We start from the raw sequence: 26661 nt of genomic DNA, 5'->3' as shown, positions 1-26661 counted from the left end.
GCCCCAAGGCCTTGTTGTAGGACGGTGGACAGTTTGCTGTCCTGGCAGAGGCTGCCCACCCCAGGGTTCCTGCGGTGCCTCACCTGCCCCCGGAGACCCCAGCCCCTGTCCCTGCCAAGCTTTCCAGGGTCCCCCCATGCTGGGGTGACAGAGGCAGTCCCCCAAGAATGAAGTACCCCAGCTGTCCCGTTCTCCTATAGGCATAAAACAACCCCCACCCCCGCCACACACACACACACACACACAAGCTGTTTCTGCTTTTGGCCCCGTCAAGCCAAAAACTCCCCTGCTCTGGGTGGGGATTGTTGACTGACTTTAAGTGCCACGTTTGTGGAGCATAATCTCTAATTCTTGAAACAACTCAGCCTGGAGTGTTTTATTATTATTATTCCCATTTTATCTTTTTTTTTTTCCATTTCTCCTAGCCTTGTAATTATTACTCCCATTTTATAGTTAAAGAAACTGAGGCTTCACAATGTTGCGTGGCTCCTGGAGAGCTCATAAAGCCAATGGGCTAGGGCTTCAAGTGTGGGCTGGGTGTTGACTCCCAGGATGCAAAAAGCCAGGCGCAGTGGAATAGGTTTGCCACGGAATACACTCGTGAGCAGAAAACATTCCAAACCCAAACCAGAGAGAGTGTGTGTGCATGTGTGTGTACTTTCCACACCCAAGAAAGCCCAGCCCTGATCGCCTGCCTTAAGAGGTAGGAGGATGCGAGAGACTGAGTTTCCGTGTCCCCCTAGATGCATATGTTGAAACCCTCATCCCAGCGTTATGGTATTAGGAGGTGGGGCCTTTGGGAGGTAATTAGGTTATGCGGGGAGAGCCCTCATGATGGAATCAGTGCCCTTACCAGAGGCCAGAGGGCCGGTGCCTCCCCGCTGTCACGTGAGCACGTGATGAGGAGGCAGCCATCTGCAAGCCGGAAGACAGCCCCTGCCTGAATCCAAACATGCTGGCGCCTGATCTTGGATTTCCAGCCTCCGGAACTGTGAGAAATCAACGTCGGTTGTTGAGAAGCACCCAGTTTATGGTGTTTTGAGACAGCCGACTGGACTAAGGCAGAAGGAAAGAGGGGAGGACTCACTTGCTTCTTCACAGGATTAAAGAGGTGAGCAGGTGGATGGAAAGAAGAAGGGGAAGGAGGGAAAAGGGGGAGGTGGAGACGGACAGGGCAAAGGAGAGGAGAAAAATGGACTTTCTTTTTATGTACTTTTCTGTATTTCTGCTTTCTGTAATAAGGATGAGCTGCTTTTGCAATAATAATACTACAATTTATGTAAAGCACCACATAAAAATATTAAACAAATCTTTCCACTCTGCCAGTCACAAAAGCATTAGTTAAAGATCTAAATAGGGACGCCAGGCGCAGTGGCTCACGCCTGTAATCCCAGCACTTTGGGAGGCCAAGTTGTGTGGATCACCAGAGGTCAGGAGTTTGAGACAAGCCGGCCAACATGGTGAAACCCCATCTCTACTAAAAATACAAAAATTACCCAGGCATGGTGGCACGCACCTGTAATCCCAGCTGCTCAGGAGGCTGAGGCAGGAGAATCGCTTGAATATGAGAGGCAGAGGTTGCAGTAAGCTGAGATGGTGCCATTGTACTCCAGCCTGGGTGACAGAGTGAGACTCTGTCTCAAAAAAAAAAAAAAACGTCTAAATAGGGGATTCCCTCCTCCCCCCACCACAGTCCACAAACACATGACGATGCAGGCCACACACTCACTGGGAGGGCAAGGCTTGGGGCAGGGGCGGCAGGGGCAGCGGGCAGAGAGGGCTTCATCTGGGCCAGCTGTGTGAGCGAGACTTGGGCAAGCCCTTTAGCCCCACCCCCCCCCCACACTCAACTCCCTCTGTAAAATAGGCTGAGGATACCTACAAGTCTGTGTGAAAATTAAATGAGAGACTGGGTATGTGTGTATGCAACAGTGTCTGGCACACCGTGTTTGATAAATAGTGGCTAACATGATTAACTGTGTGTTCACATTATGTGAATATTCTTAATATTGCTCCTGGTCCTAATACTAAGAATGATAAATTAGGAGCATTTTGTTAATCAAGCCCCAAGCTTTGTTAGCCTTCACAAGCAGATTGATCCTTTACACAGTTTTTTAAGCCCCAAATTTCCAAGTGATGTTTATCGCCTTGCTGCCCCTCGCCCCAGCTCTTGTTTTTGTTTTTGTTTTTTGAGACGGAGTCTCGCTCTATCATCCAGGGTGGAGTGCAGTGGCACGATCTCGGCTCACTGAAACCTCCACCTCCCAGGTTCAAGCAATTCTCCTGCCTCGGCTAGGATTACAGGTGCCCGCCACCATGCCAAGCTAATTTTTGTATTTTTGGTAGAGACGGGGTTTCACCATGTTGGCCAGGCTGGTCTCAAACTCCTGATCTCAAGTGATCTGGCCTGCCTTGGCCTCCCAAAGTGCTGGGATTACAGCCATGAGCCACCATGCCCAGACCCACCACTCTTGTATTTTAACGAGCAGTTAGCAGTTGTTCCACCTGAGGGGGCCTCACCCAGGTGCCAGAGGGAGCACAGGGCCTAGGTTTGTGCAGGCACCAGCTGCAGACTGGCCACAGGGCTCTCCCATCCTGGGCCCCTCTGGGACACACTGGGCACGCCCCGAAGGTTAGCCTGCCATCAATGGCCCAGTAAGCTGGGTTTTGGAGCTCACTTTTAAGGAGCTGTTTATACTCAGTGAGACAGGAGCAGCCTGACATGCGCCCAGAACCTCCTGCCCTTGGCCCCACACTGCCCTCCCCACTCTCTCCGCCCTCTCCACACTGTGCTGGTCCTGCTGCCCACTCCTCACAGACTCACCCCCAGCTGCCTTTTTGTGTCTGGCCAGGTGCATTAGAGGTCCACCCTTCAGGATGCACCCTTCTACCCCCTACGCCATGTGCCGACCCCAAAATCCTGGGGTGCAGAGCCAGACAGTGGTGAAGACACACTGGCAGCCCAGATGTGTGCAGCCCCAGAGCTCTTCCCACCCCCTGCATGTGCGTGGATAGCATGGCTGGGACAGATGCTGGCCCCCAGCCCCACAGTGTGAGGCTCTCTCAGAATACCTGGGTCCTGGGGAGGCCTCAGCCACCATTGCCTGTGGGACTGGCCAAGCCGCTCAGCCTCTCTTAAGCCTGCACTCACCTACAGATAATGATCCCTGCCGGCTGATCATGAGGGGATGGCGAAAGAGAAAGTGCCTGGTAAATGTGTGTGTAAAAGACTGGCATAGCAGCCCAGTGTGTGCCAGGCTCCTAACCCAGGCAGCCTTAGACAGGGGAGGCCAGGCTCTGAGAGCAGATGAAACAAGGGTTCAGAGATTCCACCTGGGAGCAGGGTCAAGCTGCCCTCTGGTGCCCCATGTTCACTGCCCGGGTCAGAGACACCCCACCTTCCCCCTCGAAAGCGCTTTCTCCCGCAGGGCAAATGCTTCCGCAGCCCCAGTGGTCATGCTACTCTGCAGCCACTGTAGCCCCTCAGGCCTCCTCCTTTTTACTTTTTTAAAAAATTGTATGATTTTTAAATTTTTCGTAGAGACAGGGTCTTGCTATATTGTCCAGGCTGCTCTTGAACTCCTGGGCTCAAGTGATCCTTCAGCCTTGGCCTCCCAAAGTGCTGGGATTACAAGCGCAAGTCACCACGCCCAGCCCCAGGCCTCCTCCTGAGCCAAGAGGCTGGGGCCTCCAGGTACCAGCAGGGCCGGAGGCCTCAGGAAGCCCCTGGTAAAGGAGCTCCCAGAGCAAACAAGGTGGCCAGTGTGCAGCACACAGGCGGGGAGTGGGGCTGTGGGGCAGCCCCTAGGGAGGCTGCACAGAGGAGCTGTTTCCTGCTGCCCCTTCCCAATGCCAGCGCTCATCAGGGCCAACACTGCTGCTGCCTGTGGGCAGGACAAGGTGAGGGGCACTTCCTGAGGAAGAAGGGGCTTAGAGGCCCTCTCCCCGGACCCTGGGCCAGTCTCTGGGGCTGCCATCTCACAGACCCTTGGTGTGGGGGCATGAGCTTCAGCACGACTCCCTGGCAGGCGCCACATGCTCAATGAGCTGATCTATGTGCTGAAAGGGAGATAGCAAGCCGGGCCTGAGCCCTAGCTTGAGGACTTCTGTGGCATGGCTTGGGGCAGATAACACAGGCAACTTTGGCAAGAAGTAAAGAGGGACTTCCTGGACATGGGGGCTGTTGCTCTGTACTAGAATGGGCTGCCAGGTGATGTGTTCCAGTCGGGTGGCACTGATTCTCAAGGAGAATTGCTTGAACCCAGGAGGTGGAGGCTGCAGTGAGCTGATACTGCACCATTGCACTCTAGTCTGGGCGACAGAGTGAGACCGCGTCTCAAAAAACAAACAGGCGGGACTCGGCGGCTCATGCCTGTAATCCCAGCACTTTGGGAGGCTGAGGTGGGCGGATCACCTGAGGTTGGAAGTTCAAGACCAGCCTGACCAACAGGGTGAAACCCCGTCTCTACTAAAAATACAAAATTAGCTGGGCGTGGTGGCACATGCCTGTAATCCCAGCTACTCGGGAGGCTGAGGCAGGAGAATCGCTTGAACCCGGGAGGTGGAGGTTGTGGTGAGCCAAGATCGCGCCATTGCACTCCAGCCTGGGCAACAAAAGCAAAACTCTGTCTCAAAAACAAACAAACAAAAATTGCAAAAATAGTACACAGTACCATGTACCCTCCACCCAGTTCCCCCTAATGTTAACATCTCTCGTAACCATGGTACATTTGTCAAAACTATGAAATTAACATTGATTCAATACTATCACCAACTGCAGACTTTCGTTGGATTTCACCAGTTTTCCACTAATGCACTTTTACTATTTCCAGATCCAGTCCAGGGCGACCAGGGTGCATTTAGCCATCGTGCCTCCTCCGATGTGAAATGGTTTCTCAGTTCTTTCTCGGTTTTCACGACCTCGACCCTTTTGAAAAGCAGTGACGAGGCATTTTGTGGGTGTTCCTCCATTTGGGTTTGTCAGATGTTTTTTTCATGATTAAACTGGAGTTCTGCATTTTTGGAAAGAATAACAATGGCGATGAAGGGCCCTTCCCATCACGTCATATCAGGAGTAGGTAATTTCAACACAATTTATCACTGGTGACATTAACCTTTGTTTCTTGATTGAAATGATGACTGCAAGGTTTCTCACTGCAAAGCTGCTATCTCCCTTTCCATACTTTATTTGTTAGAAATGTGTCACTAAGTCCAGCCCACACTCAAGGGGAGGAAAATTAAGCTCCATTTCCTGGAGGGGAGTTCTCTCCATATATTATTTGCAATTCTTCTGTACAGAACTGTACCTTTGCTTCCATTTGCTTATTTACAATGCATTTTCGTTATCTCCTGTCCCCTCCCTCTAAGCTAGGTGAGCCCCTCCCCTGGGGCATGTGCTAAGGGAGAGCTCCATCCCTGTGCTTTCTCCTTGCATTTCGTGAACTATACCATAATCATTACTTTCCTTGTGAGCTTCCTTACCAAGGGACAGTTTTTAAAAAGTCATTTATTAAGTAGTCATTGGCAGGCACGTTTGTCAAGTATTTTTCTGAGCATGATCTCATTTTACTCCCATGACATCCTGTGCTTATAGTTTCCATCCCCATTTTACAGATGAGAAAACAGGCTCAGAGAGGTTAAGCTACTGGCCCAAGGTCACACAGGAACTGTTACACCCCTCTCTCCCCAGTGCCCAGCCCAGTGGCTGGCAGCATATCCAGCTTCAACAGGAACTTGCTTACTGAAGAGCAGCCCACACGTGAATGGGCATAAAAAAGCAAAACAGCAAACTCCCAGGTGGTTGTCCATCACTGCCTCTGGGAGTTGAGCCTATAGTCAGGGAGTTCAGTGAGTTCAGTCTAGGGTCTCGCCCCCTCCTGCCAAGGCCCAACACCATCAAACAGTAAGAGGGGTCCTTCTTGTAGTAGAGTGACGGCTCCCACTTTTTCTTTTCTTTTTTTTTTTTTTTTTAAAGATGGAGTCTCACTCTGTTGTCCAGGCTGGAGTGCGGTGGCATGATCTCGGCTCACTGCAGCCTCCACCTCCTGGGTTCAAGTGATTCTCCCACCTCAGCCTCCCAAGTAGCTAGGATTACAAGTGCACACTACCACGCTTGGCTAATTTTACCCACTTTTTCAAGTTCCCATACAGCAGTGGTAAACTGGGGAGAGGGCAGCTAGGGTTAGTGAAAGGAATGACGATTCCGTCCAAACTGTGAGTGCCAGATGATTGCAGACAGGCAGACTGTGCTTCTCTCAGCTCCCCATGCCATGCAGAGTGGCCCAGAGTGACCCAAGGAGACCCAGCATGGATCTATGAGTGACACTGAGCCAGGAAGGTGTCCAGGGAGGGGCTGCAGACCAACCTGGGCATGAGGCCTCTTTATAAGCCCACCCTGGTTAAGTGCTTTGCCAGTTTCTCGGTGAGGATCAGCCTCAGCCTGCACTGGGCCTACTCAGTAAAGGTTTCCATGGTCTTTGGATTTGGAGCCCCCAGTTTAGGGCAGAGACAAGTATAAACTGACCAAGCAATAGAAGAGATGCCCACATGAGGACTCCTGGGAGGGGCACTGACTGCAGCCTGGGTGGCGGCTCCTGGGCAGAGGGGGAGCTGCTGTGGCTACGGAACAGGCCAGCAGGAGGAGCCAGTGGTGATGAGTGCCCTGGTGCCAGGAAAGCCCCTGGCAGAGGGCCTGGCCTGTCTGGGGGAGGCTGGTGACTCCTGGTTCCAATGTGTTCAGCTCTGAGCCAGAGGCTGGCCTGCCTCAGACGGGGCATTTCCTTCAAGTGGTTAAAATTCGTTTTTGTGCTGAGTCAGGAAGCTAGCCGGCTTGGGCCTCCCCACCCCCAACGCTGAGTGGCACACAGTACCAGTCATCAGCCTGAGCAGAGACCTGGGTAAGTGCCCCCTGGCTCTGCCCAGGGGACAGGAATGACAGCAGCATCCCAACAGATTCCTGCTCAGGCCCCGCAGGGATCCACACCAAGTCACCCTGTGAGATGTTTCTCCACTGGTCACTCTGCCAGTGCCTTGAGCTCCTGGCCTGGCTGGCCCTGCTGCCCTGTCTGTGCTGGTGCCAGCACTACGCTGGGTCACTGGGGAAGTCAGGCTGGCAACACACCCAGATGCAAGCAGTTGGCTGAGCAGATGGGCTGGGTAGCCACGAGGACCCCTGGAAGGCTGCCCTCCCAGGCCACTCGGCGGTTTGTGCTGTTGCCCAGCGACATGCTGGGCTCCTGAGGCTTTCCTCTGGGGCTGCTCCTGGGGCACTCTGTCCAAGAGGTGGCAGGGTGGCACTGCAGTGTAGTTCGGGGCGGGACTCAGCGTGAGTCTGGAGGCAGGGCGTCTAGTCATTCCTCTGTCCACACTTTGAGTAACTGGGACAGGCTGCTTCTGTTCTCTGTGTCTCCATTTCCCTTTCTGTAAGATGCAGAGATTGGACTAAATCAGTGGTTCTCACTGTCGCGATTCCTGGACCAGTGGTGTCAACAACATCTGGGAACTTATTAGACATGCATATTTGGCCGGGCACAGTGGCTCACGCCTGTAATCTCAGCACTTAGGGAAGCCGAGGCCAGCAGATCACCTGAGGTCAGGAGTTTGAGACCAGCCTGGCCAACATGGCGAAATCCCATCTCTACTAAAAATACAAAAATTAGCCAGGCATGGTGGTGGGCATTTGTAATCTCAGCTACTCGGGAGGCTGAGGCGAGAAAATTGCTTGAGTCCAGGAGGTTGAGGTTGCAGTGAACTGAGATGATGCCATTGCATTCCAGCTTGGGTAACAGAGCAAGACTCCGTCTCAAAAAAAAAAAAAAGACGTGCAGATTCACAGACCCCACGGAGACCTGCTCAGTCACCGGCCAGCGGGGAGGCCCAGCAATCTGTGTTTTAACACGCCTTCTGGGCTCATGCTGGAAAACCACTGGCCTGGACAATGGCCTAAGTTTCTTCCTAGGCTTATTTCAATTCACTGGGCACCCACCGCATAGGAGGGTCTTGTGCTAAGAGCTGGAGAATGCAAAGGTGGACGAGGTATGAAGCTAGTACCAAAAGGGCACCTCTGTTTCCTGGGTGGCTACCTCCTATCTGTCCTTAACTCCCAGCTCAAATGATGTCTTCTTTGGGCACTGTCCCAGACCAGCCCTCCCACCAGTTCCTCAGACACGAGTAGTTGGGTCCCACCTCTTCCCCCAACGCCTGTGCCAGCACGGCTCTTGGTATATAGGATGTACCATTGTTTGAGTCAGTTTCCTGCTGAACAGTAGGGATGGGAAGGGCCGAGGGTGGTTCCTGTTCCTCCACAGTCCCACAGCCCTGAGCACCAAGGGGTCCCGTTCCCCACCATAGGCTGTACTAGCCCAGCCTCTGCAAGGCCCCTGCCAAGTGCCCATGTCCTCAAAGAAGCTTTCAGGGCCCACTACACCCATAGCCCCATTCTGGGGCTTTCCTTTGGCAAAAATTCCTTTGGGAAAAGTTTCCTTGGGCCATGTGGCCCCTCTACTCTGAGCCTAAAAGCCTAAGCCAAGCTGGTCCTCCCTCTTGGGAGGTTTGAAGACTTATCACACAGTGAGGTCATAGCCCAGCCTGGAGACACAGAAAGAAGGCCGAGTGCAGCCACTGAGGCAGCCAGAGCCACGCAGCAGGAGGTGTGTCCAGTGCGGGGAGGGGTATGGCAGCCACAGCAGGAACAAAGCACACCAGCTTCCTCACCCTCCCTGGAGTGATGGGACTGAGCACCCCCTTTTGTGCCTGGTGGGAGCTGCCCACAGCCCCTGACTCTGGGCCAGCTTATAAGGACTCAGCACGTGCTCTTAGCAGCCCCTTTTCCAGGGGCAGGCAGTTGGGAGAAAGCAGCACTGCACCCGAGCTGGAGGGATGGATCCTGGGCCCTCCGCTCACTGGCCAGCAATGACAGGCAAGTGGCTTTACCTCTCGTCCCTCAGTGGCTTCATCTATAGATGGGGCTGAAATCAGGGGATCCAAAGGCATGAAGAGCTAGCCCCTAGCACGATACTTGGCCTACTTTTGGTATTTAATAAACGTCTTCTGACCTGGTCCTCCTTCGTACCTCAACCACATCAGACACAGTGTCATGATGATTTCTCCCCTGAGCAAAGTGGCTTTGTGTGAAGTTGCTAGGCCTGAGTTTCCCCATCAGTAAAATACGCAGGTTGACCTGGATGATCTGTGCCTCAGCTACCCCTACAGACCTCTCTGCTCACCATCGTGAGTGCTCCTAGCAAAGGGAGACGGGGGCCCTGGGGTGTTGGGAGGAATGGACACTCAATTTCGAGTCAGGCATTGAACAGGTCAGTGGATTAGTGGATCTGTGATTCATTCATCCATTCATTTTGTCAACCATTTGTTAGGTCATTTGTCAACCAGACAGCCAGCCCAGCGGCTGGTCAGCTCACAGCATGTTCTGGTCCTTGTACTGCTTCCAGCCCAGTAAGCTCAACCAAAGAGAAAGAGAACAGAAGAATGAGAATAAACAAACTCCAACTGCCCACAACAACACATTGAGTAAAAGAAGCCAGACCCCAAACTGAACATACTGTATGATTTTCTTTGTATTATAAAAGTGTCACACACAAAAATAGTGTCAATACATCCAAAACCAACCGACGGTGTCAGAGGCCATGGTAAGTATTATCCTATGCAGGGGATCAGGGAAAGGGTAAATAGTGACTGCAAGGCAGCCCAGGGGCTTTTGGGATTCTGGTAATATTCTGTTTCTAAATCTGGGTGCTGGTGACACAGTGTGTTTGCCTAGTGAAAATTCATTGAATTGTACATTTAAGTTTTTCCACTTTCCTATATCTACGCTATGCTATACTTCAATAAAAATTTACCCAAAAAAATAAATAAATAAAAGAAGAAGAAAGAAAAGAAAAGCAAGAAAAAGCAAGGAAATGCACAGAGCAGTTAACTCAGCAATTCCAGTTCTAAGAGCTGCTTATCCTGTAGTTATCCTTCCAGGTGGGCAAATGATGGAGGGGCACGATGTTCCTGGAAAAACTGGAAACTAAACATCTTGGTTATTTAACCAGAATGGTAAATAAATGACACATCCATATGATGGAATATTACTTAACCATTACAAAGTATGAGGTTGATCGTTATGTACCAGTTGCAATAAGCCCTAAGACTGAAGTCAGTAAGTGAGCCCAGGAGGTATAGAGCACTACCCTCTGTAGCAGCAAGCGTGCATAGCCACAGGCTCTCTCTGGAAGGACAAAGGAGAAAGTGGTGGCATCCTGGCCTACAGGCTCACGCTCTCCCCTTAGGGGATGTTATCTGTGGCCACATCCAGTCTGCCTGCCAGACCATGCTCTTCCCGAGGGTCTACGGAGCCTGGTGCCAGTGGTCTTGGCGAAGTCTCCAAGTGAATGATTCGCAATAGTCTGTAGCTTACAAATTGCCATCCCTCTGACTGCGGACAGGGCCAGAATCAGGGGTTTGGCAACGACCACAGCCTGTCTGTCCATCTGGAAGATGGGCTAGATGTGGGCAGAACAGGGGCTCATGGCTGAAGAGGGTACAGTTCCCACATGTGCCTGCCGTCCAAGGAGCAGAAACAGACCCTGGGGCAAGAGAAGCCAGACTGCCAGTTCAGGGAGAGCTGCTGCCGCCTTCTGCCCTGCAGGAAAGAAGACTTGGCAAGGTCATACCGGCAAAACAAGGATTTGTATCCAGGTCCGACTCCAAAGCCCAGGCATGCTGCCTTCTGCTGAGGCATTGGCCTCAGCAGACGCCAATCAGGGAGGGCTTCGCTGGGGAGTCATATGCAGTCATTTTCTTTTCTTTTTCTTTTTGAGACGGAGTTTCACTCTTGTAGCCCAGGTTGGAGTGCAATGGCATGACCTCAGCTCACTGCAACCTCTGCTTCCTGGGTTCAGGCGATTCTCCTACCTCAGCCTCCCGAATAGCTAGGATTACAGGCGCCCGCCACCACACCTGGCTAATTTTTTGTATTTTTAGTAGAGACAGGGTTTCACCATGCTGGCCAGGCTGGCCTCAAACTCCTGACCTCAGGTGATCTGTCTGCCTCGGCCTCCCAAAGTGCTGGGATTACAGGTGTGAGCCACCGCGCCCGGCCGTCTCATGCAGTTTTACAAAGTCAAAGCAGACAAGGGTTGGCATGTTCCACGCAGAAGGAATGCTGTCTAGAAACAGAAGAGAGTGGCGTGACCTTGAGAGTACAGGGTTCTGTATTGGGTCAGTGGGGGCAGGAAGACAGCTGGGAAAGCAGTTTGGGAAACTGGTCAGAAATGATGCAGGAAGTGCTGGCTGGAGCCTAGCTACAAAGACTCATGGGTTCCTGGCCATGGAGCCTGAAGTCAGTCCTATAACTGTTTGGATTCCAACTGACGGCTTGAATACAGGTTCAGCTCCATCTCTGCTTCCAGAAGATCATTCTGGCAGTGAGGTGAGGGCAGATTGTAGGGCGTCTGGCTGGAGAGACGGAAACCTGTTGGGAGGCAGTGGCAACAATTCAGGCAAGCAGGTGGTGGCCAGGACAAGGGCTGGCGTGGGTGACATTAAGAGTTTGAGAGGAACTGAGAAGGAAGAAGGGCATGGCGTAATGGGCAGAAGAAAGCAACTGTGGGAAAGGGAGGAGGTAAAGGTGACGCTCAGGTTTCTAGATCAAGGAACAGGGTCTCCAGCTGTACCCTTCACGGAGGTGAGAAATCCAGATTTGGCTGGAATCCGACTTCAGTTTTTTGTTTGTTTTTTGAGACTGAGTCTCTGATGCCCAGGCTGGAGTGCAGTGGTGCGATCTCGGCTCACTGCAATCTCTGCCTCCTGGGTTCAAGCGATTCTCCTGCCTTAGCCTCCTGAGTAGCTGGGATTACAGGCACCTGCCACCGTGCCAGGCTAATTTTTGTATTTTTAGAAGAGACGGGGTTTCATCATGTTGGCCAGGCTGGTCTTGAACCCCTGACCTCAGTGATCCGCCCGCCTCGGCCTCCCAAAGTGCTGGGATTACAGGCGTGAGCCACCGCGCCCGGCCCTGAGTTGAGTTTTTTTAAGGACACAATTAGAGGTGCTCACCGGATGTTCAAGCAGGGAGGCTGGTAGATACCTTCGATTCGCTCATTCACCTACGTGGACTAATCAGACAGCCAGGCTCCCTGGCCTTGGGAGAGTCCTTCTGGTGGGGAGACAGATAATAAAAAAATAACTGAAGTAATGGAAAAGGGACAGTTCAAGAAAAGTGTTGTGGAGGAAGAAAACGAGAATGCCCGCCAGAAGGGGACTGGAGGTCGGCCCCGAGGGTGTGTCCCCTAGAGGAGGCCTGTCTAGGCGGACTGCGGGTGACAGTAAAGGCGGCATCTGGGGGAAAAGCATTCTAGGGAACAGCAAGTGCAAGGACCTGGAGCCGGCAGAGGGGCTGGTGGGACAGGTGTCCAAGAGGAGGCCCAGGCTGTCACTCGGGGGCGTGAGGAGAGGCATGGGGCTGGAGAGGGAGGGGCTGGGTCCCTGCTGGGTCCCTCACAAGCCACAGTGGGGAGGAGAAGCATTACACTGAGTACAGTGGGAGCCACTCAAAGGGTTAAAGACCCCTGGGGGTGCTGAGTGGGAAAGGGCTCTGGGAGCTGGAGTGGACACAGGGAGACCAGTTATAAGGCGAATGCAGGAGTCCAGGCAAGAGAATATTCCAGTGTGTATCTAAGACTTAACTTTCTATACACAGAACACCCTGCGCCCCTCTCAGAGCCTCCGGGGTCTTCATGCAAGCAGTTTATCACGGTTCATTCGTCTTAAACCCTCTTACTATTTCAGCAAACACCCTCTCCTCAGCCTGGTCAACTCCTCTGCCCAACCCGAGTGGGCCCCGAAGGAGCAAGTGGGGACCAGAGTCCTGCTCATGTGAGTGGTGGGGCCCGGCCTGTTCCCCTGAGACCAGGCTTCTCTCGCTCAGAGCAAAGCCCCGGGGTGCCGGGATTCTCTCTCTGCTCCCGCTCCCTGGATGTGAGCTTTTAAAAAAGGAGGATTCCTCACTGCGGCCTCTGCCCTTTGCACTGAGCGCCAACCCGCATCACAGCTCAGCAAAGGCGCGCGCAGTGGACGGACGGAGGGGTGGCTCCTCGCTGAGCTGAAGGCTGCGGCGACGCAAACAAACAGCATGGTTCCTGCTCTCCACGAACCTGGCGCTGCAGACGTGGGCAAACCACACCAAGAGACGCGAGCAACCGAAATATAGGGAGAAAAAAAAAAGTGCCCTGGACAGCGGGCCAGATGTCTCCTGCAGGCTCGAGGACTTCCCGGAGGGGGCGGCGTTTTCTCGGGGCCTGGGAAGAATGGGCGGGTTTCAGCGGGCGCCTTCTGGGTGACTGCCCGTTTCGGCTTCCCCTGACCCCGTAACAGAGCGGAAGAGGCCCAGAGACGCCAGAGGAGGGGCGTCAGCGGACACTCAGGCCGAGAAGCTCTGACTCCCGGTGTCTGCAAAAATGACCGGATGCAGGAATGTCACCTAGAACTGGCCAGCTTTCCGACCTCTCCGGTCAAGGACGCATTCCTAAGAGACGAAGGGAGACTGACAGAAGTTAAAAACAAGCAAACAAAAGCCGGGTTGAGGCCTCTAGGTGGGTCTCCGCTACCGATGGATTCAGCCGGTGGGGCTGCAGGAGCTTCCTATAAGCGCGGTCCCCTCTCCCCGCACCGAGTCCGGCTCCGGCCCTGGGATTTCCCCAGCCGCCGCCACCGCCCCCGCGCCGCCCCCTCCGCCCCGCGCGCCCCCGGCGCCTCTGCGACCTTTCCCTTACTTTCCAGGGCCTCAGGCCCCGCCCCTCGCTCCGACCAAAACACGTGCCGCGTCCCGCCCAGCCCGATCACGCCTCGGCCAGGCTCCGATCACGCGGCCCCCCGCGGCGCTCATTGGCCGGCCGGGTACGGGCCGGGCACGAATTGGCGGGTGGCGGCCGGCCCCGCCCCGTTAGGGGCGCGGTGTATTTTGGTTCGCCTCTGCGCCCCGCCCCGCCGGCCGCTCCCTCCGCGGCAACCCCGCCCCTCCCGCGCCGCGAGGGCCGCGCCGGGGCAGTGCCGCGCGGGCGGGCGAGGCGCGTGCCGGCCGCAGGAGCTCCAGGTAGCCGCCGCCGCCGCCCGCAGCCCACGTGCGGCCGCTGCTGCGCCCGAGCTCACGCCCCGTGGCCGCTTTGTTGCTCCCGGCCGGCCGGCACGATGCACACGCCGGACTTCGCGGGCCCAGACGACGCGCGCGCAGTGAGTGGTGGGGCTGCCGCGGCGGCACTACTCGTCTGAGCCAGGGGCGAGGCGGGGGACGCGGTGTGGGGCTTGCGCGCCTGTGAATGCGGGAGATGGGGCGTGCGGCGCTTCGCTGCGGCCGCGCCGGTAGGGGCCTGGGCGGGCTCCGGAGTCGGGCGGGGCGGTGGCCGCGCGGGGCGCGCCCGGGTCGGCGGGGGCGAGGAGGGGGCGTGTGCCCCGCGCAGCTTTGTCTTGGGCTTCCGGGGCGGCCCCGCCCCGCTGGCCTTGCGGCTATTTCCAGCCATGACGTCACCCCGGTCCTTTGAGCTGGACGGCCGTTGGGCGGGGGAGCGGCTGGCGGGAACGCGGCACGCGGCCGTGGGGGCGGGGCAAGAGCTGCTGGCGGGAACGCGGCACGGTTCTGGGGGCGGGGCACGTGGCCGTGGGGCGGGGTAAGAGCGGCTGGCGGTAGTGCCGCTCGGCCCTGGGGGCGGGGCAAGGTTTGGGGGCCGGGGCAACGACGGGAGTCGGGAGCGCCGCCCGGCCCTGGGGGCGGGGCAACGCCTGGAGGCGGGAACGCGGCACGCGAGCGTTGGGGGCCCTAAGCGTCGCGACCCGGGGGCTTCGGGGAGGTAGCCGTGGACGTAGGCCGAGCGCGGGCCTCGTGGTTTGCGGGCACTATGGGCTGGGCGAGCCCCTTCCCGCCCGTGTGGTGAGCGGGCCTCGGCGTCCGGTTCTGTGACTTCACAGGGGGGTTTCGTGGCGCAGCCTGCGAGACAGAGGCGGGGGATTTGAGGTGGCCTCGTCTTGTTTGATCTCGGGGAACCGGGGCAGACGGAAAGCTTTGATGCTTTGGTGCATGGCAGATTGAGAGGAAACGTGTATCTTCGTACATTTAAAGTTTCTTTTCCGTTTTTGTTTTTTTTTAATACGGAGTCTCACTCTATCGCCCAGGCCGGAGTGCAGTGGGCCCGCGATCTCAGCCCACTGTAACCTCCCTGGGAGGGAGGTATATTACTCTTCTCAGAGTAATATCACTCTCTCACCCCCGGATTAGTTTTCTTTTGGAAGAGATCAGCTCTTTCCAGCCTGTTCCCTCCTCCTCCCCTCCAGATTAAAGAGATGGTGAGGGTCGGGTGCGGTGGCTCACGTCTGTAATCCCAGCACTTTGGGAGACCGAGGTGGGCGGATCACCTGAGGTCGGGGGTTCGAGACCAGCTTGACAAACATGGCGAAAACCGCTCTTTACTAAAAATACAAAAATCAGCTGAGCATGGTGGTGGGCGCCTGTAATCCCAGCTACTGGGGAGGCTGAGGCAGGAGAGTCGCTTGAACCTGAGAGGCAGAGGTTGTGGTGAGCCGAGATGGTGCCACTGCACTCCAGCCTGGGCAACAGAGCAAGACGCTGTCTCAAAAAAACAAGGCCGGGCGCCTGTAATCCCAGCACTTTGGGAGGTCAAGGCGGGTGGATCGCCTGAGGTCAGGGGTTGGAGACTAGCCTGGCCAACATGGTGAAACCTCGTCTCTACTAAAAATACAAAATTTTCTGGGCGTGGTGGCGGATGCCTCCCAGCTACTCTGGAGGCTGAGGCAGGAGAATTGCTTGAACTCGGGAGGTCAGGAGTTCGAGACCAGCTTGACCAACATAGCAAAACTCTCTTTCTACTAAAAATACAAAAATTACCCAAGTGTGGTGGTGGGCACTGCAGTGAGCCGAGATTGTGCCACTGCACACCAGCCTGGGCAACTGAGACTCCCATCTCAAAAAAAAAAAACTGCCAAGAGATCCTTTCCAGGATTGCGGCAGGTTGGCTTCCTGTCACCACCTGCTAGCCTTGGGACAGTAACAGATGACTTCCACTCCCGAATCTGTGGAGGGAACTGATGGAATTGCCATGGGCCCTACCTGCTTGGAGTGCTGGAGGCCTAGGGGAAAGGCCCCAGACTCCCTGAGAGCATCTGTAGGGACACTGCTTTGGCGGCTTTGCCGCCCCAGAGAGCCATCTGGGCACCACGGCCACTGGCAGACCGACTTGATGGCCTCAGTGTTGGGCAGCTGCTTTACCCCAGCCACTGTTTGGCTTGAACCTCAGGAGTTAATTTTATTAATCATTTACCCAAGAAAAATGTGAACTTAGTAGCCTTTTTTAAGAGTCAGGATTTTTGGTGGCAACGCTTGCCAGCTTAGTTCTGTCTTTGAAATGTTGGCTTAAAAGCCGAATTGTCATGAGCATTCCTTGAATGTCTTTTACTACAGCTCGGTGTTTGTTGCTATAGAGTATTGCATGTGCATTACATGCTTACTGTAGGCTTCTGGTATGCATATCCACATGCCCATCATGGGTGGCCTCTGTATTTCCCCTGCACTGAGAAGCCGTTGTGTTGTGTCGCCTTTAGGTTGACATCATGGACATATGTGAGTCCATCCTGGAGAGGAAGCGGCATGACAGCGAAAGGTCTACTTGCAGCATCTTGGAGCAAACAGACATGGAAGCTGTCGAGGCTCTTGTTTGTATGAGCTCCTGGGGTCAGAGATCCCAGAAAGGTGACCTGTTGCGGATGCGACCCCTCACGCCTGTCTCTGACTCTGGGGATGTCACCACCACTGTGCATATGGATGCAGCCACACCTGAACTACCAAAAGACTTCCATTCTTTATCGACTCTGGTAAGAGGAGGTGGGAGGGAGGAGCATTTTTGTGAAATGACTAGGGTAGCTGAACTCAGTGGTTTGAAGAACTTGTGAGAAGATTCCCTGGGACGCTGGCAAATAAGTTGCATACCCTCTCTGTGTGGGTCTGAAGGAGTAGAAACTCTTCCTTCAGCTGGGCATGGTGGCTCAAGCCTGTAATCCCAGCACTTTGGGAGGGCCAGGCAGGCGGATCACGAGGTCAGGAGTTCGAGACCAGCCTGACCAACATGGTGAAACCTCGTCTCTATTAAAATACAAAATTTATCTGGGTGTGGTGGCGGGCGCCTGTAGTCCCAGCTATTCAGGAGTCTGAGGTAGGAGAATCTCTTGAACCTGGGAGGTGGAGGTTGCGGTAAGCTGAGATCGCGCCACTGCACTCCAGCCTGGGCGACAGAGCAAGACCCCCATCTCAAAAAAAAATAAAAGAACAAAAAAAGAAATTCTTCCTTCATATCTGAAAAATGTGCTCTTTCTGTGGATGGATGATACCTTGCTAGCTACATGGTTAATGTCCGTGGGATGAAACCTACAGATTAATGTGAGAAAGTGAAATTTACTTCCCCAGGGGAATCTCGGGGTGGAGCTTAGGTTCTCCTGGTGACCCAGCCTAGTATCAGGATATATCGGTAGTAGCTGGAGAAAGCATGTACTTTGACATCAGATTGCCTTCGTTGGGTGGCATCTCTGCCCTCCTGTGGCAGCCGACTCCTTAATGTGAGTTCTGTGAGTTGGGTGCAGTAAGTCACTCCTGTTTTTTGGTTTTTTAATTTGCTACATCTGTGAAAGTACTTGGAAAAATTGCATCTCAGCTTGGAGAAGTTGAGAACTGTAGGTTGCTAACAGAAGTGGAAATTGTGATTGTCCTGGGCTGGAAGCTTGCTCTGAAAGAAGAGTGTAGAAAGTAGATTTGGAGAGGAATGGGAAGGGCCTGTGGGTTGTCGGGAGGGTTGCAGAAGTGGTGGGCCTGGTGACCAGGAGCTCCTCTCAGAGTTCCCTGCATTGGGCTCTTGTGTAGGTTTGGGAGAGGTAAACACTGTGGGAATAAGCTGAGAAAGCAAAGTGCCCCATGCAGCCTTGAAACCCACTGGGATGTTGAAAACAGGGTTAGCTGAGTGTCTAGATGATTCTGTGTAAAGGTATTGGGAGCATTGTGATGAATTAAATCCCTTTTAAATTTTAAAGCAACCTTTTCACATGGTACTTTTTTTTTTTCAAGTGCATAACTCCTCCTCAGAGCCCTGATCTCGTGGAGCCATCAACAAGGACACCTGTTTCTCCCCAAGTAACAGATTCCAAAGCATGCACAGCCACGGATGTCCTCCAGTCCTCTGCCGTAGTGGCCAGAGCTCTGAGCAGGGGCACGGAGAGGGGCTTGCTGAGTTTGGAGCCAGTGCCCAGCTCTCCCTGCAGGGCCAAGGGGACCAGCGTGATCCGACACACTGGGGAGAGCCCTGCTGCCTGCTTTCCCACCACCCAGACTCCAGATTGCCAGCTTTCTGACAGCCAAGAAGGAGAAGAGCAGCTTCTGGGACACTTTGGAACTTTGCAGGACACACACCTCACAGACAGTTTACTCAACACTAACTTGGTGTCCTGTCAGCCCTGCTTGCACAAGTCTAGTGGCCTGCTGCTCACTGACAAAGGCCAGCAGGCAGGGTGGCCTGTTGCAGTTCAGACTTGCTCACCAAAGAATTATGAAAATGACCTGCCCAGGAAAACCACCTCTCTGATTTCTGTCTCTGTCCCTGCTCCCCCTGTCCTTTGCCAGATGATCCCTGTGACTGGACAAAGTAGCATGTTACCAGCTTTTTTGAAGCCCCCTCCCCAGTTGTCTGTGGGGACTGTGAGACCCATCCTAGCTCAGGCTGCTCCAGCACCTCAACCTGTGTTCGTGGGACCTCCTGTGCCTCAGGGAGCTGTGATGTTGGTCCTGCCCCAGGGAGCCCTCCCTCCGCCTGCCCCCTGTGCAGCCAATGTCATGGCTGCTGGGAATACCAAGTTGTTGCCCCTTGCCCCTGCTCCAGTGTTCATCGCCTCTAGCCAAAACTGTGTCCCTCAGGTAGACTTTTCCCGAAGGAGGAACTATGTTTGCAGCTTCCCAGGTTGCCGGAAGACCTACTTCAAAAGTTCCCACCTTAAGGCCCATCTTCGCACTCACACAGGTAAGCGCCGGGGCAGGTAGGGCATCAGGCACACCAGACCCTGTGGTTAGGAAGCACACCTTGAGCCGCCTTTGGCTGGGAGGGGATCATGAGAACCCCTGGTGAAGGTGGAAGTGTGGCTTTTTCTTTGGTTCTGAAAAGCCCGCACAACCTTGTAAGGGGGGGGTTGTTAGCACAGCCATCAGCAGTTTGCATACAGAGCGCTGGCCCTGGAAGATAAAATATAGTATAGTTCTGTGATTGTCTTTTGATAGCTTTTAGAGTGACTCACAGTGCCCCCTTCTGTTCACATTGCAGTAGACGTTTCATGCTTTTTTTTTTTTTTGAACAAAACATGCATTCATTCACATTTAGTAAATGTATCTTACCAGTGTGACTTACGTTTATGTGGCAAAAGGTCTGGCCAAACTATAGAAAAGTTCAAATTCTAAAATATTTTTTAAAAGAGTATAGTTTTCTTATTTCTGAGAGTAGTTTTTAATTTAAAGTAAGTCACACAAGAAACTGTGCTGACCTAATGATCTGTCTTTTGTCTAACCAGCTCTGTCCAACATAATTTTCTGCGACAGTGGAAATGTTTGCTGTCTGTCCATTAGGGTAGCCACTGGCTGCTCACACCTCAAGTGTGTGGCTAGTGTGCCTGAGGAACTGAATTTTACGTTTTTTAATACTTGAAGTTTAAATAGCTCCATGGGACCTGTGGCTGCCCTGCTGCCCAGCAGTGGTCTGAGTGTTGCTGGATAGACAATCGCTTCAGTAGGTGAGGGCACCATTTCTCAGGTGTTCTGTGAGTTTGTGTTCTGTTGCTCTGATCATGGTAGCCTCCGCATGTAGAATAAAGTACAGTCTGGTGTTCAGATATTATAAGAGGAACTCTACTACTCCATTCTACTGAGTGGCTGCTTGCCTTGAGGATAAGGCCAAACTTGGCCCGTGAAGTACTCGCCTCTGCCCATTCAGAAACAGCCTCCCCAATGTTCTGTGTCTGGTTCCGTATTTCCACCCTTCCCCCTTGGCCCTCTGCCCATCTCTACTTACTGAAACCCTCCGAGGGCCTTCCTAGGATTAGTTATTAGATTGTTTCTTTATCTTCCTTCCTTCTTTGACCCTAGTGGTTTATTGTAGGTCTTACCATATTCTCCCTTTGTTTTTTAGTTAGTTATATATTTATCTCACCTGGATATATTCCTGGTACTTGATACAAGGGCCTGACACTAGTCAGTAAATGAGGGTTGGTTGTTTGCATGGCAGATGGACGTGGGGCTGTGTCAGGGAACGGTGTTTCTGAGGGGAACTGACCTGCCTGCCTCTTTTAATGGGCTTGTTGACTTGGTGAGCTCTGCATTTCACTGGGACTCTCCAGGGGAACTTTGCATTACACCAGAGCACAGCTTCCACATTCTGGAGGTGACTGAATGAGGTTTTACTGTTTATTCAGTTTACCTTGTGGAAATACTGACAGAATGACCTGCAGTGATTGAAACAAGTTGCTTCCGTGTTCCCTAAAGTACTTCCAATTCAATAACAGGCCTTGCACAGGGGCTCACGCCTGTCATCCCAGCATTTTGGGAGGCCGAGGTGGGTGGATCACGAGGTCAGGAGTTTGAGACCAGCCTGGCCAACATGGTGAAACCCTGTCTCTACTAAAAATACAAAAATTAGCTGGGCCTGCTGGCGCATGCCTATAATCCTAGCTGCTTCGGAGGCTGCAGCAGGAGAATCACTTGAACCTGGGAGATGGAGGTTGCAGTGAATGGAGATTGCGCCATTACACTCCAACCTGGGCGACAGAGCGAGACTGTATCTCAAAAAAAAAAAAAAAATTGGCCAGGCACTCTGGCTCACACCTGTATTCCCAGCACTTTCGGAGGCCAAGGCAGGCAGATCACGAGGTCAAGAAATTCAGACCATCCTGGCCAACATGGTGAAACCCCATCTCTACTAAAAATACAAAAATTAGTTGGGCTTGGTGGCATGCTCCTGTAGTCCCAGCTACTTGGGAGGCTGAGGCAGGAGAATCGCTTGAGCCTGGGAGACGGAGGTTGCAGTGAGCCGAGATTACGCCACTGCACTCCAGCCTGATGACAGAGTGAGACTCCGTCTCAAAAAATAAAAATAAAAATAAATAACTGTAAGAGTTCTGAAGAATCTCCTTGTACCATTTTGTAAACTTCGAGTTTTCATGAGAAGTAGAGACTGGGCAAGTTTACCTTGGATAAGATTGCTTTTTATATATATTTACCAACCTGAAAAATATTTAAATTGGAGTAAGGTAGAGTGAATGGATGCTACCTTTTTTTTTTTTGAGATGGAGTCTTGCTCTGTTGCCCAGGCTGGAGTGCAGTGGCGCGATCTCGGCTCACTGCAAGCTCTGCCTCCCGGGTTCACGCCATTCTCCTCTCCTGCCTCAGCCTCCCGAGTAGCTGGGATTACAGGCGCCAGCCACCATGCCTGGCTAATTTTTTTGGTATTTTTAGTAGAGGCGGGGTTTCACTATGTTAGTCAGGATGGTCTCCATCTCCTGACCTCATGATCCGCCTGCCTCAGCCTCCCAAAGTGCTGAGATTACAGGTGTGAGCCACCGCGCCCAGCTGGTGCTACTTTTTTTTTCTTGTTTAGGCGGAGTCTTACTCTCGCCCAGGCTGGAGTGCAATGGTGTGACCTCCGCTCATTGCAACCTCCGCCTCCCAGGTTCAAGCGATTCTCCTGGCCTTAGCCTCCAGAATAATTGAGATTACAGGCACCCATCACCACACCCAGCTAATTTTTGTATTTTTAGTAGAGACGGGGTTTTGCCATGTTGGTCAGGCTGGTCTCGAACTTCTGACCTCAGGTGGTCCGCCCACCTTGGCTTCCCAAAACGCTGGGATTACAGGTGTGAGCCACCGTGCCCAGCTGCATGCTACATTTTTTATTTTTATTTTTTTGAGACAGTCTCCCTGTGTCGCCCAGGCTGGAGTGCAGTGGCGCAATCTCGGCTCGCTGCAAGCTCTGCCTCCCGGGTTCACGCCATTCTCCTGCCTCAGCCTCCCAAGTAGCTGGGACTACAGGTGCCCACCACCACACCCGGCTAATTTTTTTGTATTTTTAGTAGAGACGGGGTTTCACCGTGTTAGCCAGGATGGTCTCGGTCTTCTGACCTTGTGATCCGCCCGCCTCGGCCTCCCAGAGTGCTGGGATTACAGGCGTGAGCCACTGCACCTGGCCGGATGCTACATTTTTAATTAATTTATTTTTGTTTTTTGGTAAAGATTGGGTTTTGTACTTTGTTGCCCAGGCTAGTCTGGAACTCCTCCTGTGCTCAACTGATCCTCCCCAGCCTCCGAAAGTGCTGTGATTATAGGTTTGAGCCCCTGTACTTATACTTCACCTGATTTATTTTTAAATATATTTTGAAAGATTAGCTTGAAATCTTTGGGTACTAACATATTGCATCTTAAGTGTGGGAGGAATAAATGCCTTTTGGAGGATTTCTTGACCCAAATCATCCAAATCCAGAATAATAAGATATCACTTTCTTCTGAGTTTGATGAACACGATTTTAAAACGACATGAATTAACCCCTTGAATAAGGTGCTTAGCATTTCTTTTCTCTTTAATGTGTATTTTCTCACCTCACAGGGGAGAAGCCTTTCACCTGCAGCTGGGATGGCTGTGATAAAAAGTTTGCTCGTTCCGATGAGCTGTCTCGCCACCGCAGAACTCACACAGGGGAGAAGAAGTTTGTGTGCCCGGTGTGTGACCGACGTTTCATGCGCAGTGACCACCTGACAAAGCATGCCCGGCGCCACATGACGACCAAAAAGATCCCAGGCTGGCAGGCAGAGGTTGGCAAGCTGAACAGAATCGCCTCTGCAGAGAGCCCGGGGAGCCCACTGGTGAGCATGCCAGCCTCTGCCTGAAAGGTCCACTAGGACATCCCTCATGGGGTTTTTAAAAAGCCTCTTTTAAGGAATGGAACTGATGGATTCCTCTCCCACTGCCTCACCCAAAAAAAACGGTCTTGGGGGCTAGGGGAAGATCGGGGAGCTGGTTTTGATGAAAGTATGTTAACTTTTCTTTTCCACTTGGGACCCTGTTCAGTATCTTTTGTAGTTTCAGAAGTTTTTTTGTTTGGGTTTTTTTAAAGAAATGGTAGAAAATTTGATAATCTGAATCACCAGCATTCAAACAAATATTTCGGCAATAAAGTTTACAAAATCTGGATTTTTACAACCTTTCTATTGATGTTTTGTAGAAATAAGACAGGGTACTAATTTTTATACTGGTTTTTATAAAAATATTTATATTGTTGGTGCTCAGATCACCAATTTCTAGCTAGATCATTTTGCAGCCTTCTTTTCAGTGTTTAATAACAAAGTTTTTTCTAATGGCCCTTCTTTTAGTAAACTCGACATGTTATTCCACCACAAAAATCACAAGTTATCTGGCCTTTTAGATCTTTTTGAAATCGGACCTGGTTGAATAAGGACCTCTTAAAAGGGAAAAATAAATTTTGCAGTCAGCTTCTTCATAACGTTTTCAAGGAAATTCTAGGCAATCATTCCCGTCACCCAAGAACTAGAATTTTGGTTGACTGGAACTAGTGAGCTGTGTCCATGGTGTGTCATGAAGGATGTACCGCAGAGAGGAACATGAGCCACTGGGCAGATCCCAGGGACCAGTACTTGCTGCAGGATCTAGTCTGTAATAGTCTTGGCCATGGCTCTGCTGAAAGCAAGCCATTCAGTTCTTGTTTGTACCTAAAACACCAAAAAAGATAAACACTCAAATCCAGCCGCTTTGTCAGTTGTCAGTTCTGACTCCTTTTGCTGTGGCCTTATCCGTACTATATTGTGGGTAGAGTAACTTCTCAGAAAAAAAGGAAATGTCTGTATTGGTTGGATGAAACTCCACCAGAGCACAGCTTAGCTGGGGTGAGATGCATGTGAAGGCAGGCAGTGCCAAGATTCTGCTTCCTTTGTTTGCCAAATACTAGAAACGCGAGGAGATGCAAGTTACGCTAAATGGCAGTAATACTACCCAGCTGCCTTTCTGTTGGTTTTGTTTGAAGGAAATTGTTTTGACCAAACAGAAAATTACTTGGTATGGTGTGTTTTACAGTCTGCCTAGAAAATAGATGGACAATATTTTTCAACTGTATGAGCACATAGATAAACGAGAGTGGCCGCCTGTGTTCAAGAAGCCACTGACACTGGTTTTTGTTAAACATTGGAAGTTCAGGCAATGGAATAAATGTAGGAACATACAGAATGTTGCACTAATTTGGTAGCCTGGGAATTTTTTTTATTGTGCAGTATGTATTTAAATTTTGTCTGTGTTAATTACCGGCATTTACCTTTATTTAAATGATGGTAAGGTGGAATATTGAATAAAATTAGGTTTTGTGTTTTGTTCTTTGTAGTCTGATAAAATCTCCACCTGGTCATTCATTGTGTGTGACTTGATACCCATTAACTTGCCCCTTAGTATCAGCTGTTACTTGACACAAATGTGTGTGTGTTTCGGAGGTTTTCAGTGTGGACACTCCATAGGTGAGTGCCCTGTCGTCGTGAGACAGCACAGTTGTTGTCTCATGTTGTGCATAGTTCATGTTTCCTCACCACCCAGTCCTTTCTCCCGCTCATCAAAATCAGCATACACATTTTTGACTGTACACACTATAAATGGCATCAAATTTGGATATTTTTCTTAATTATGACATGCAGAGTAATGTTAGTCCTGCCAGTATTCTGGTGGGTAAGGTCTTTTGAGTATTTGGTTGCTTGTCACAACATTCTCCAAGTAGTGATATTTCTAAAGAAGAGATACATGTTGGAAATGGTTTTAATTTACACTTCCATTTCTTGATTACATTTGGAAATACTTTGTGTAAACCATTCCCCTTCCACCTCCATTTGTCTGTTGAAAGATTTTAAGTTGGAAACAGTTCCTGTCTGAAAACTCTTCTGAGAACCACAAACCTTGTGTATGGATTCGGCATGGAGCCCTCAGCTGGCGGCTCTGGGTGCTGATGGCCGCTGGAGAGGTGGGCTCCCCTCGTGCACTTTATTGCCTGGGCAGTTTTGCTTGATCTTTTGTGACTTTGAGCCTTTTAAGTAGTTTGAATGATAAGACTTAAAATGTTTCATAATTATGTTTTATGTAACAGACTTTGATATTATTTAAATGAGTATGTATAATGTAACTTTTCTCTGAATCATATAAAACTTGATTTTAAACTGGATGTGTGTCCTGTGTCATTTAACTGTGCCTGGCGGCCTAAGTATACCTAGAGACTTTTTGGAAGAGTCTATAAAATTCATTGTGTATTGGCTCAAACTAAACTCTCCTCTTTGTTTTCTGGAGTTTTATTCTGTTTCTTTAGGTTCTTTGGAGGGTTCTTTCTGAAAAAAATGTGAAGCGAGCCGGGTATGGTGGCTCACACCTGTAATCCCAGCACTTTGGGGAGTTGAGGCAGGATGATCCCTTGAGCCCAGGAATTCGAGGCGGCTGTGAGCTACGATCACACCACTGCACCCTAGCCTGGGCAACAGAGCAAGACCGTGTCTCAAAAAGCCAATGTGAAGTGGCCACTCTGGCAGTGGGTCTGGTCCAGACAGACCCAGTCGTGTGCCGGGTGACCCTGTGGCCGTCAGTGCTCGTGCCCTTCCTGTGCCAGGGGGTGGCTGCAAAGAGGCAGAATTGAAAGTGGTTTTCCAGCTACTCTGGAGGAAGTGCTTGGAAGTCTCTTCCATTATTTCCTTCAACCCCCGGCCCAGGATTACAAAGTACATCATGGAGCCACAGGCTTCACTCTTCTTCCTTCTTTTCCTTCCTAACTCTTGAAACTAAACGCTGCCATATATCCTCAGAAAACACAGCCCCTGCCCACCTCAGAAAGTCTGATTTGTCCCCAGGGGGTCCAGACCCTCACCACACAAAAGGCCTGATTACGGAGCCTCCTTCTAGAGTGGAGTATTAGAGCCGCAATTGTGATTATCCCTCTCGTGGCAACTGACAAGACTTTTCTCCTGCCTCATTGCCAGAAAGGAAAAAGGAAAAAAAAAAAACAAAAAACACACGGATTCTCTCTTCTGTGAGGCGCTTGGCTACACTTCTTTGACAGCCTTATGCTCTCCCATGCGCTCACACGTGCACGAGCGTGCCCCACTCCTGGGAACAGAGAATGCTCTCACGGATCCACCAATCGATGTCAGCAGCAGGTGTCCAGGCAACGTGTGTGACTGGGGACAACTGGCCCTAGGTCTTTGGAACAGCAGAGGAAAGTGTCTTAGAAAGGGCTGTCTCAGGGAGGCGCAGGGAGCCTGAGCCAACAGCAGCCGAGGGAGGAGGTCCCTGCCTGGGTGAGGCTAGGAGCCCACGGGCTCGCGAGGAGAGACTTGGGAATACACATGTCAGGAGGAGGGCAACAGCAGGACTCTGCTCCTTCCCTAAGAAAACACCCAGCATTTCTCAGATCCAGGGGTGGACAGTGTTTTCTCAGTTCCTGCGGCTTTGTAGCATCTTCGAGGAACTCTCATACTACAGAAACCAGAGACACACGGCTGGGCGCCGTGGCTCACTCCTGTATTCCCAGCACTTTGGGAGGCAGAGG

The 26661-nt window shown here is 51.9% G+C and overlaps 1 protein-coding gene and 1 long non-coding RNA gene across 8 annotated transcripts; one reads left to right on the top strand and one right to left on the bottom strand.

The window, feature by feature from the left end:
• The first annotated feature begins 984 nt into the window (after positions 1-984).
• KLF11 (KLF transcription factor 11) lies at positions 985-25288 on the top strand. Of its 3 annotated transcripts, none has more exons than XM_009237545.3 (4): positions 985-1111; positions 16609-16878; positions 18119-19064; positions 22686-25288. In XM_009237545.3, exons 2-4 carry the CDS (start codon positions 16618-16620, stop codon positions 22964-22966), a joined length of 1488 nt encoding a protein of 495 aa, XP_009235820.1. In that variant the 5' UTR covers positions 985-1111; positions 16609-16617; the 3' UTR covers positions 22967-25288. The 3 variants fall into 3 exon arrangements, with proteins under 3 accessions (XP_009235820.1, XP_002812344.1, XP_002812345.1); XM_002812298.4 differs by lacking the exon at positions 985-1111 and adding an exon at positions 13998-14229; XM_002812299.6 differs by lacking the exon at positions 985-1111 and adding an exon at positions 14692-14923.
• Positions 9549-14010, bottom strand: LOC112132055 (uncharacterized). Of its 5 annotated transcripts, XR_008522212.2 has the most exons (5): positions 13773-14007; positions 13481-13525; positions 13155-13298; positions 12058-12157; positions 9549-11473 (listed from the first exon to the last, which is right to left on the bottom strand). It is a non-coding gene; the product is annotated as an uncharacterized LOC112132055 (long non-coding RNA). The 5 variants fall into 5 exon arrangements; XR_002913893.3 differs by having other exon boundaries at positions 13155-13525; positions 13773-14010; XR_008522211.1 differs by lacking the exon at positions 13481-13525 and having other exon boundaries at positions 13773-14004.
• Positions 25289-26661: the final 1373 nt, after the last annotated feature.

The sequence above is a fragment of the Pongo abelii genome, chromosome 12 (genome assembly GCF_028885655.2).
Source record: "Pongo abelii isolate AG06213 chromosome 12, NHGRI_mPonAbe1-v2.0_pri, whole genome shotgun sequence".
NCBI classification, from domain to species: Eukaryota; Metazoa; Chordata; class Mammalia; order Primates; family Hominidae; genus Pongo; species Pongo abelii.
Note: the sequence above shows the minus strand (reverse complement) of the source record. Positions and strands in the feature narration are given on the sequence as shown.

Bases quoted from the DNA above. Each gene is read 5' to 3' on its own strand.
- KLF11 (XM_002812298.4), top strand. From the start codon at position 14,188: ATGCACACGCCGGACTTCGCGGGCCCAGACGACGCGCGCGCA. The intron at 16,879-18,118 runs GTAAGAGGAGGT...TTTTTTTTCAAG, and splicing joins TCCATTCTTTATCGACTCTG to TGCATAACTCCTCCTCAGAG. The intron at 19,065-22,685 runs GTAAGCGCCGGG...CTCACCTCACAG, and splicing joins CCATCTTCGCACTCACACAG to GGGAGAAGCCTTTCACCTGC.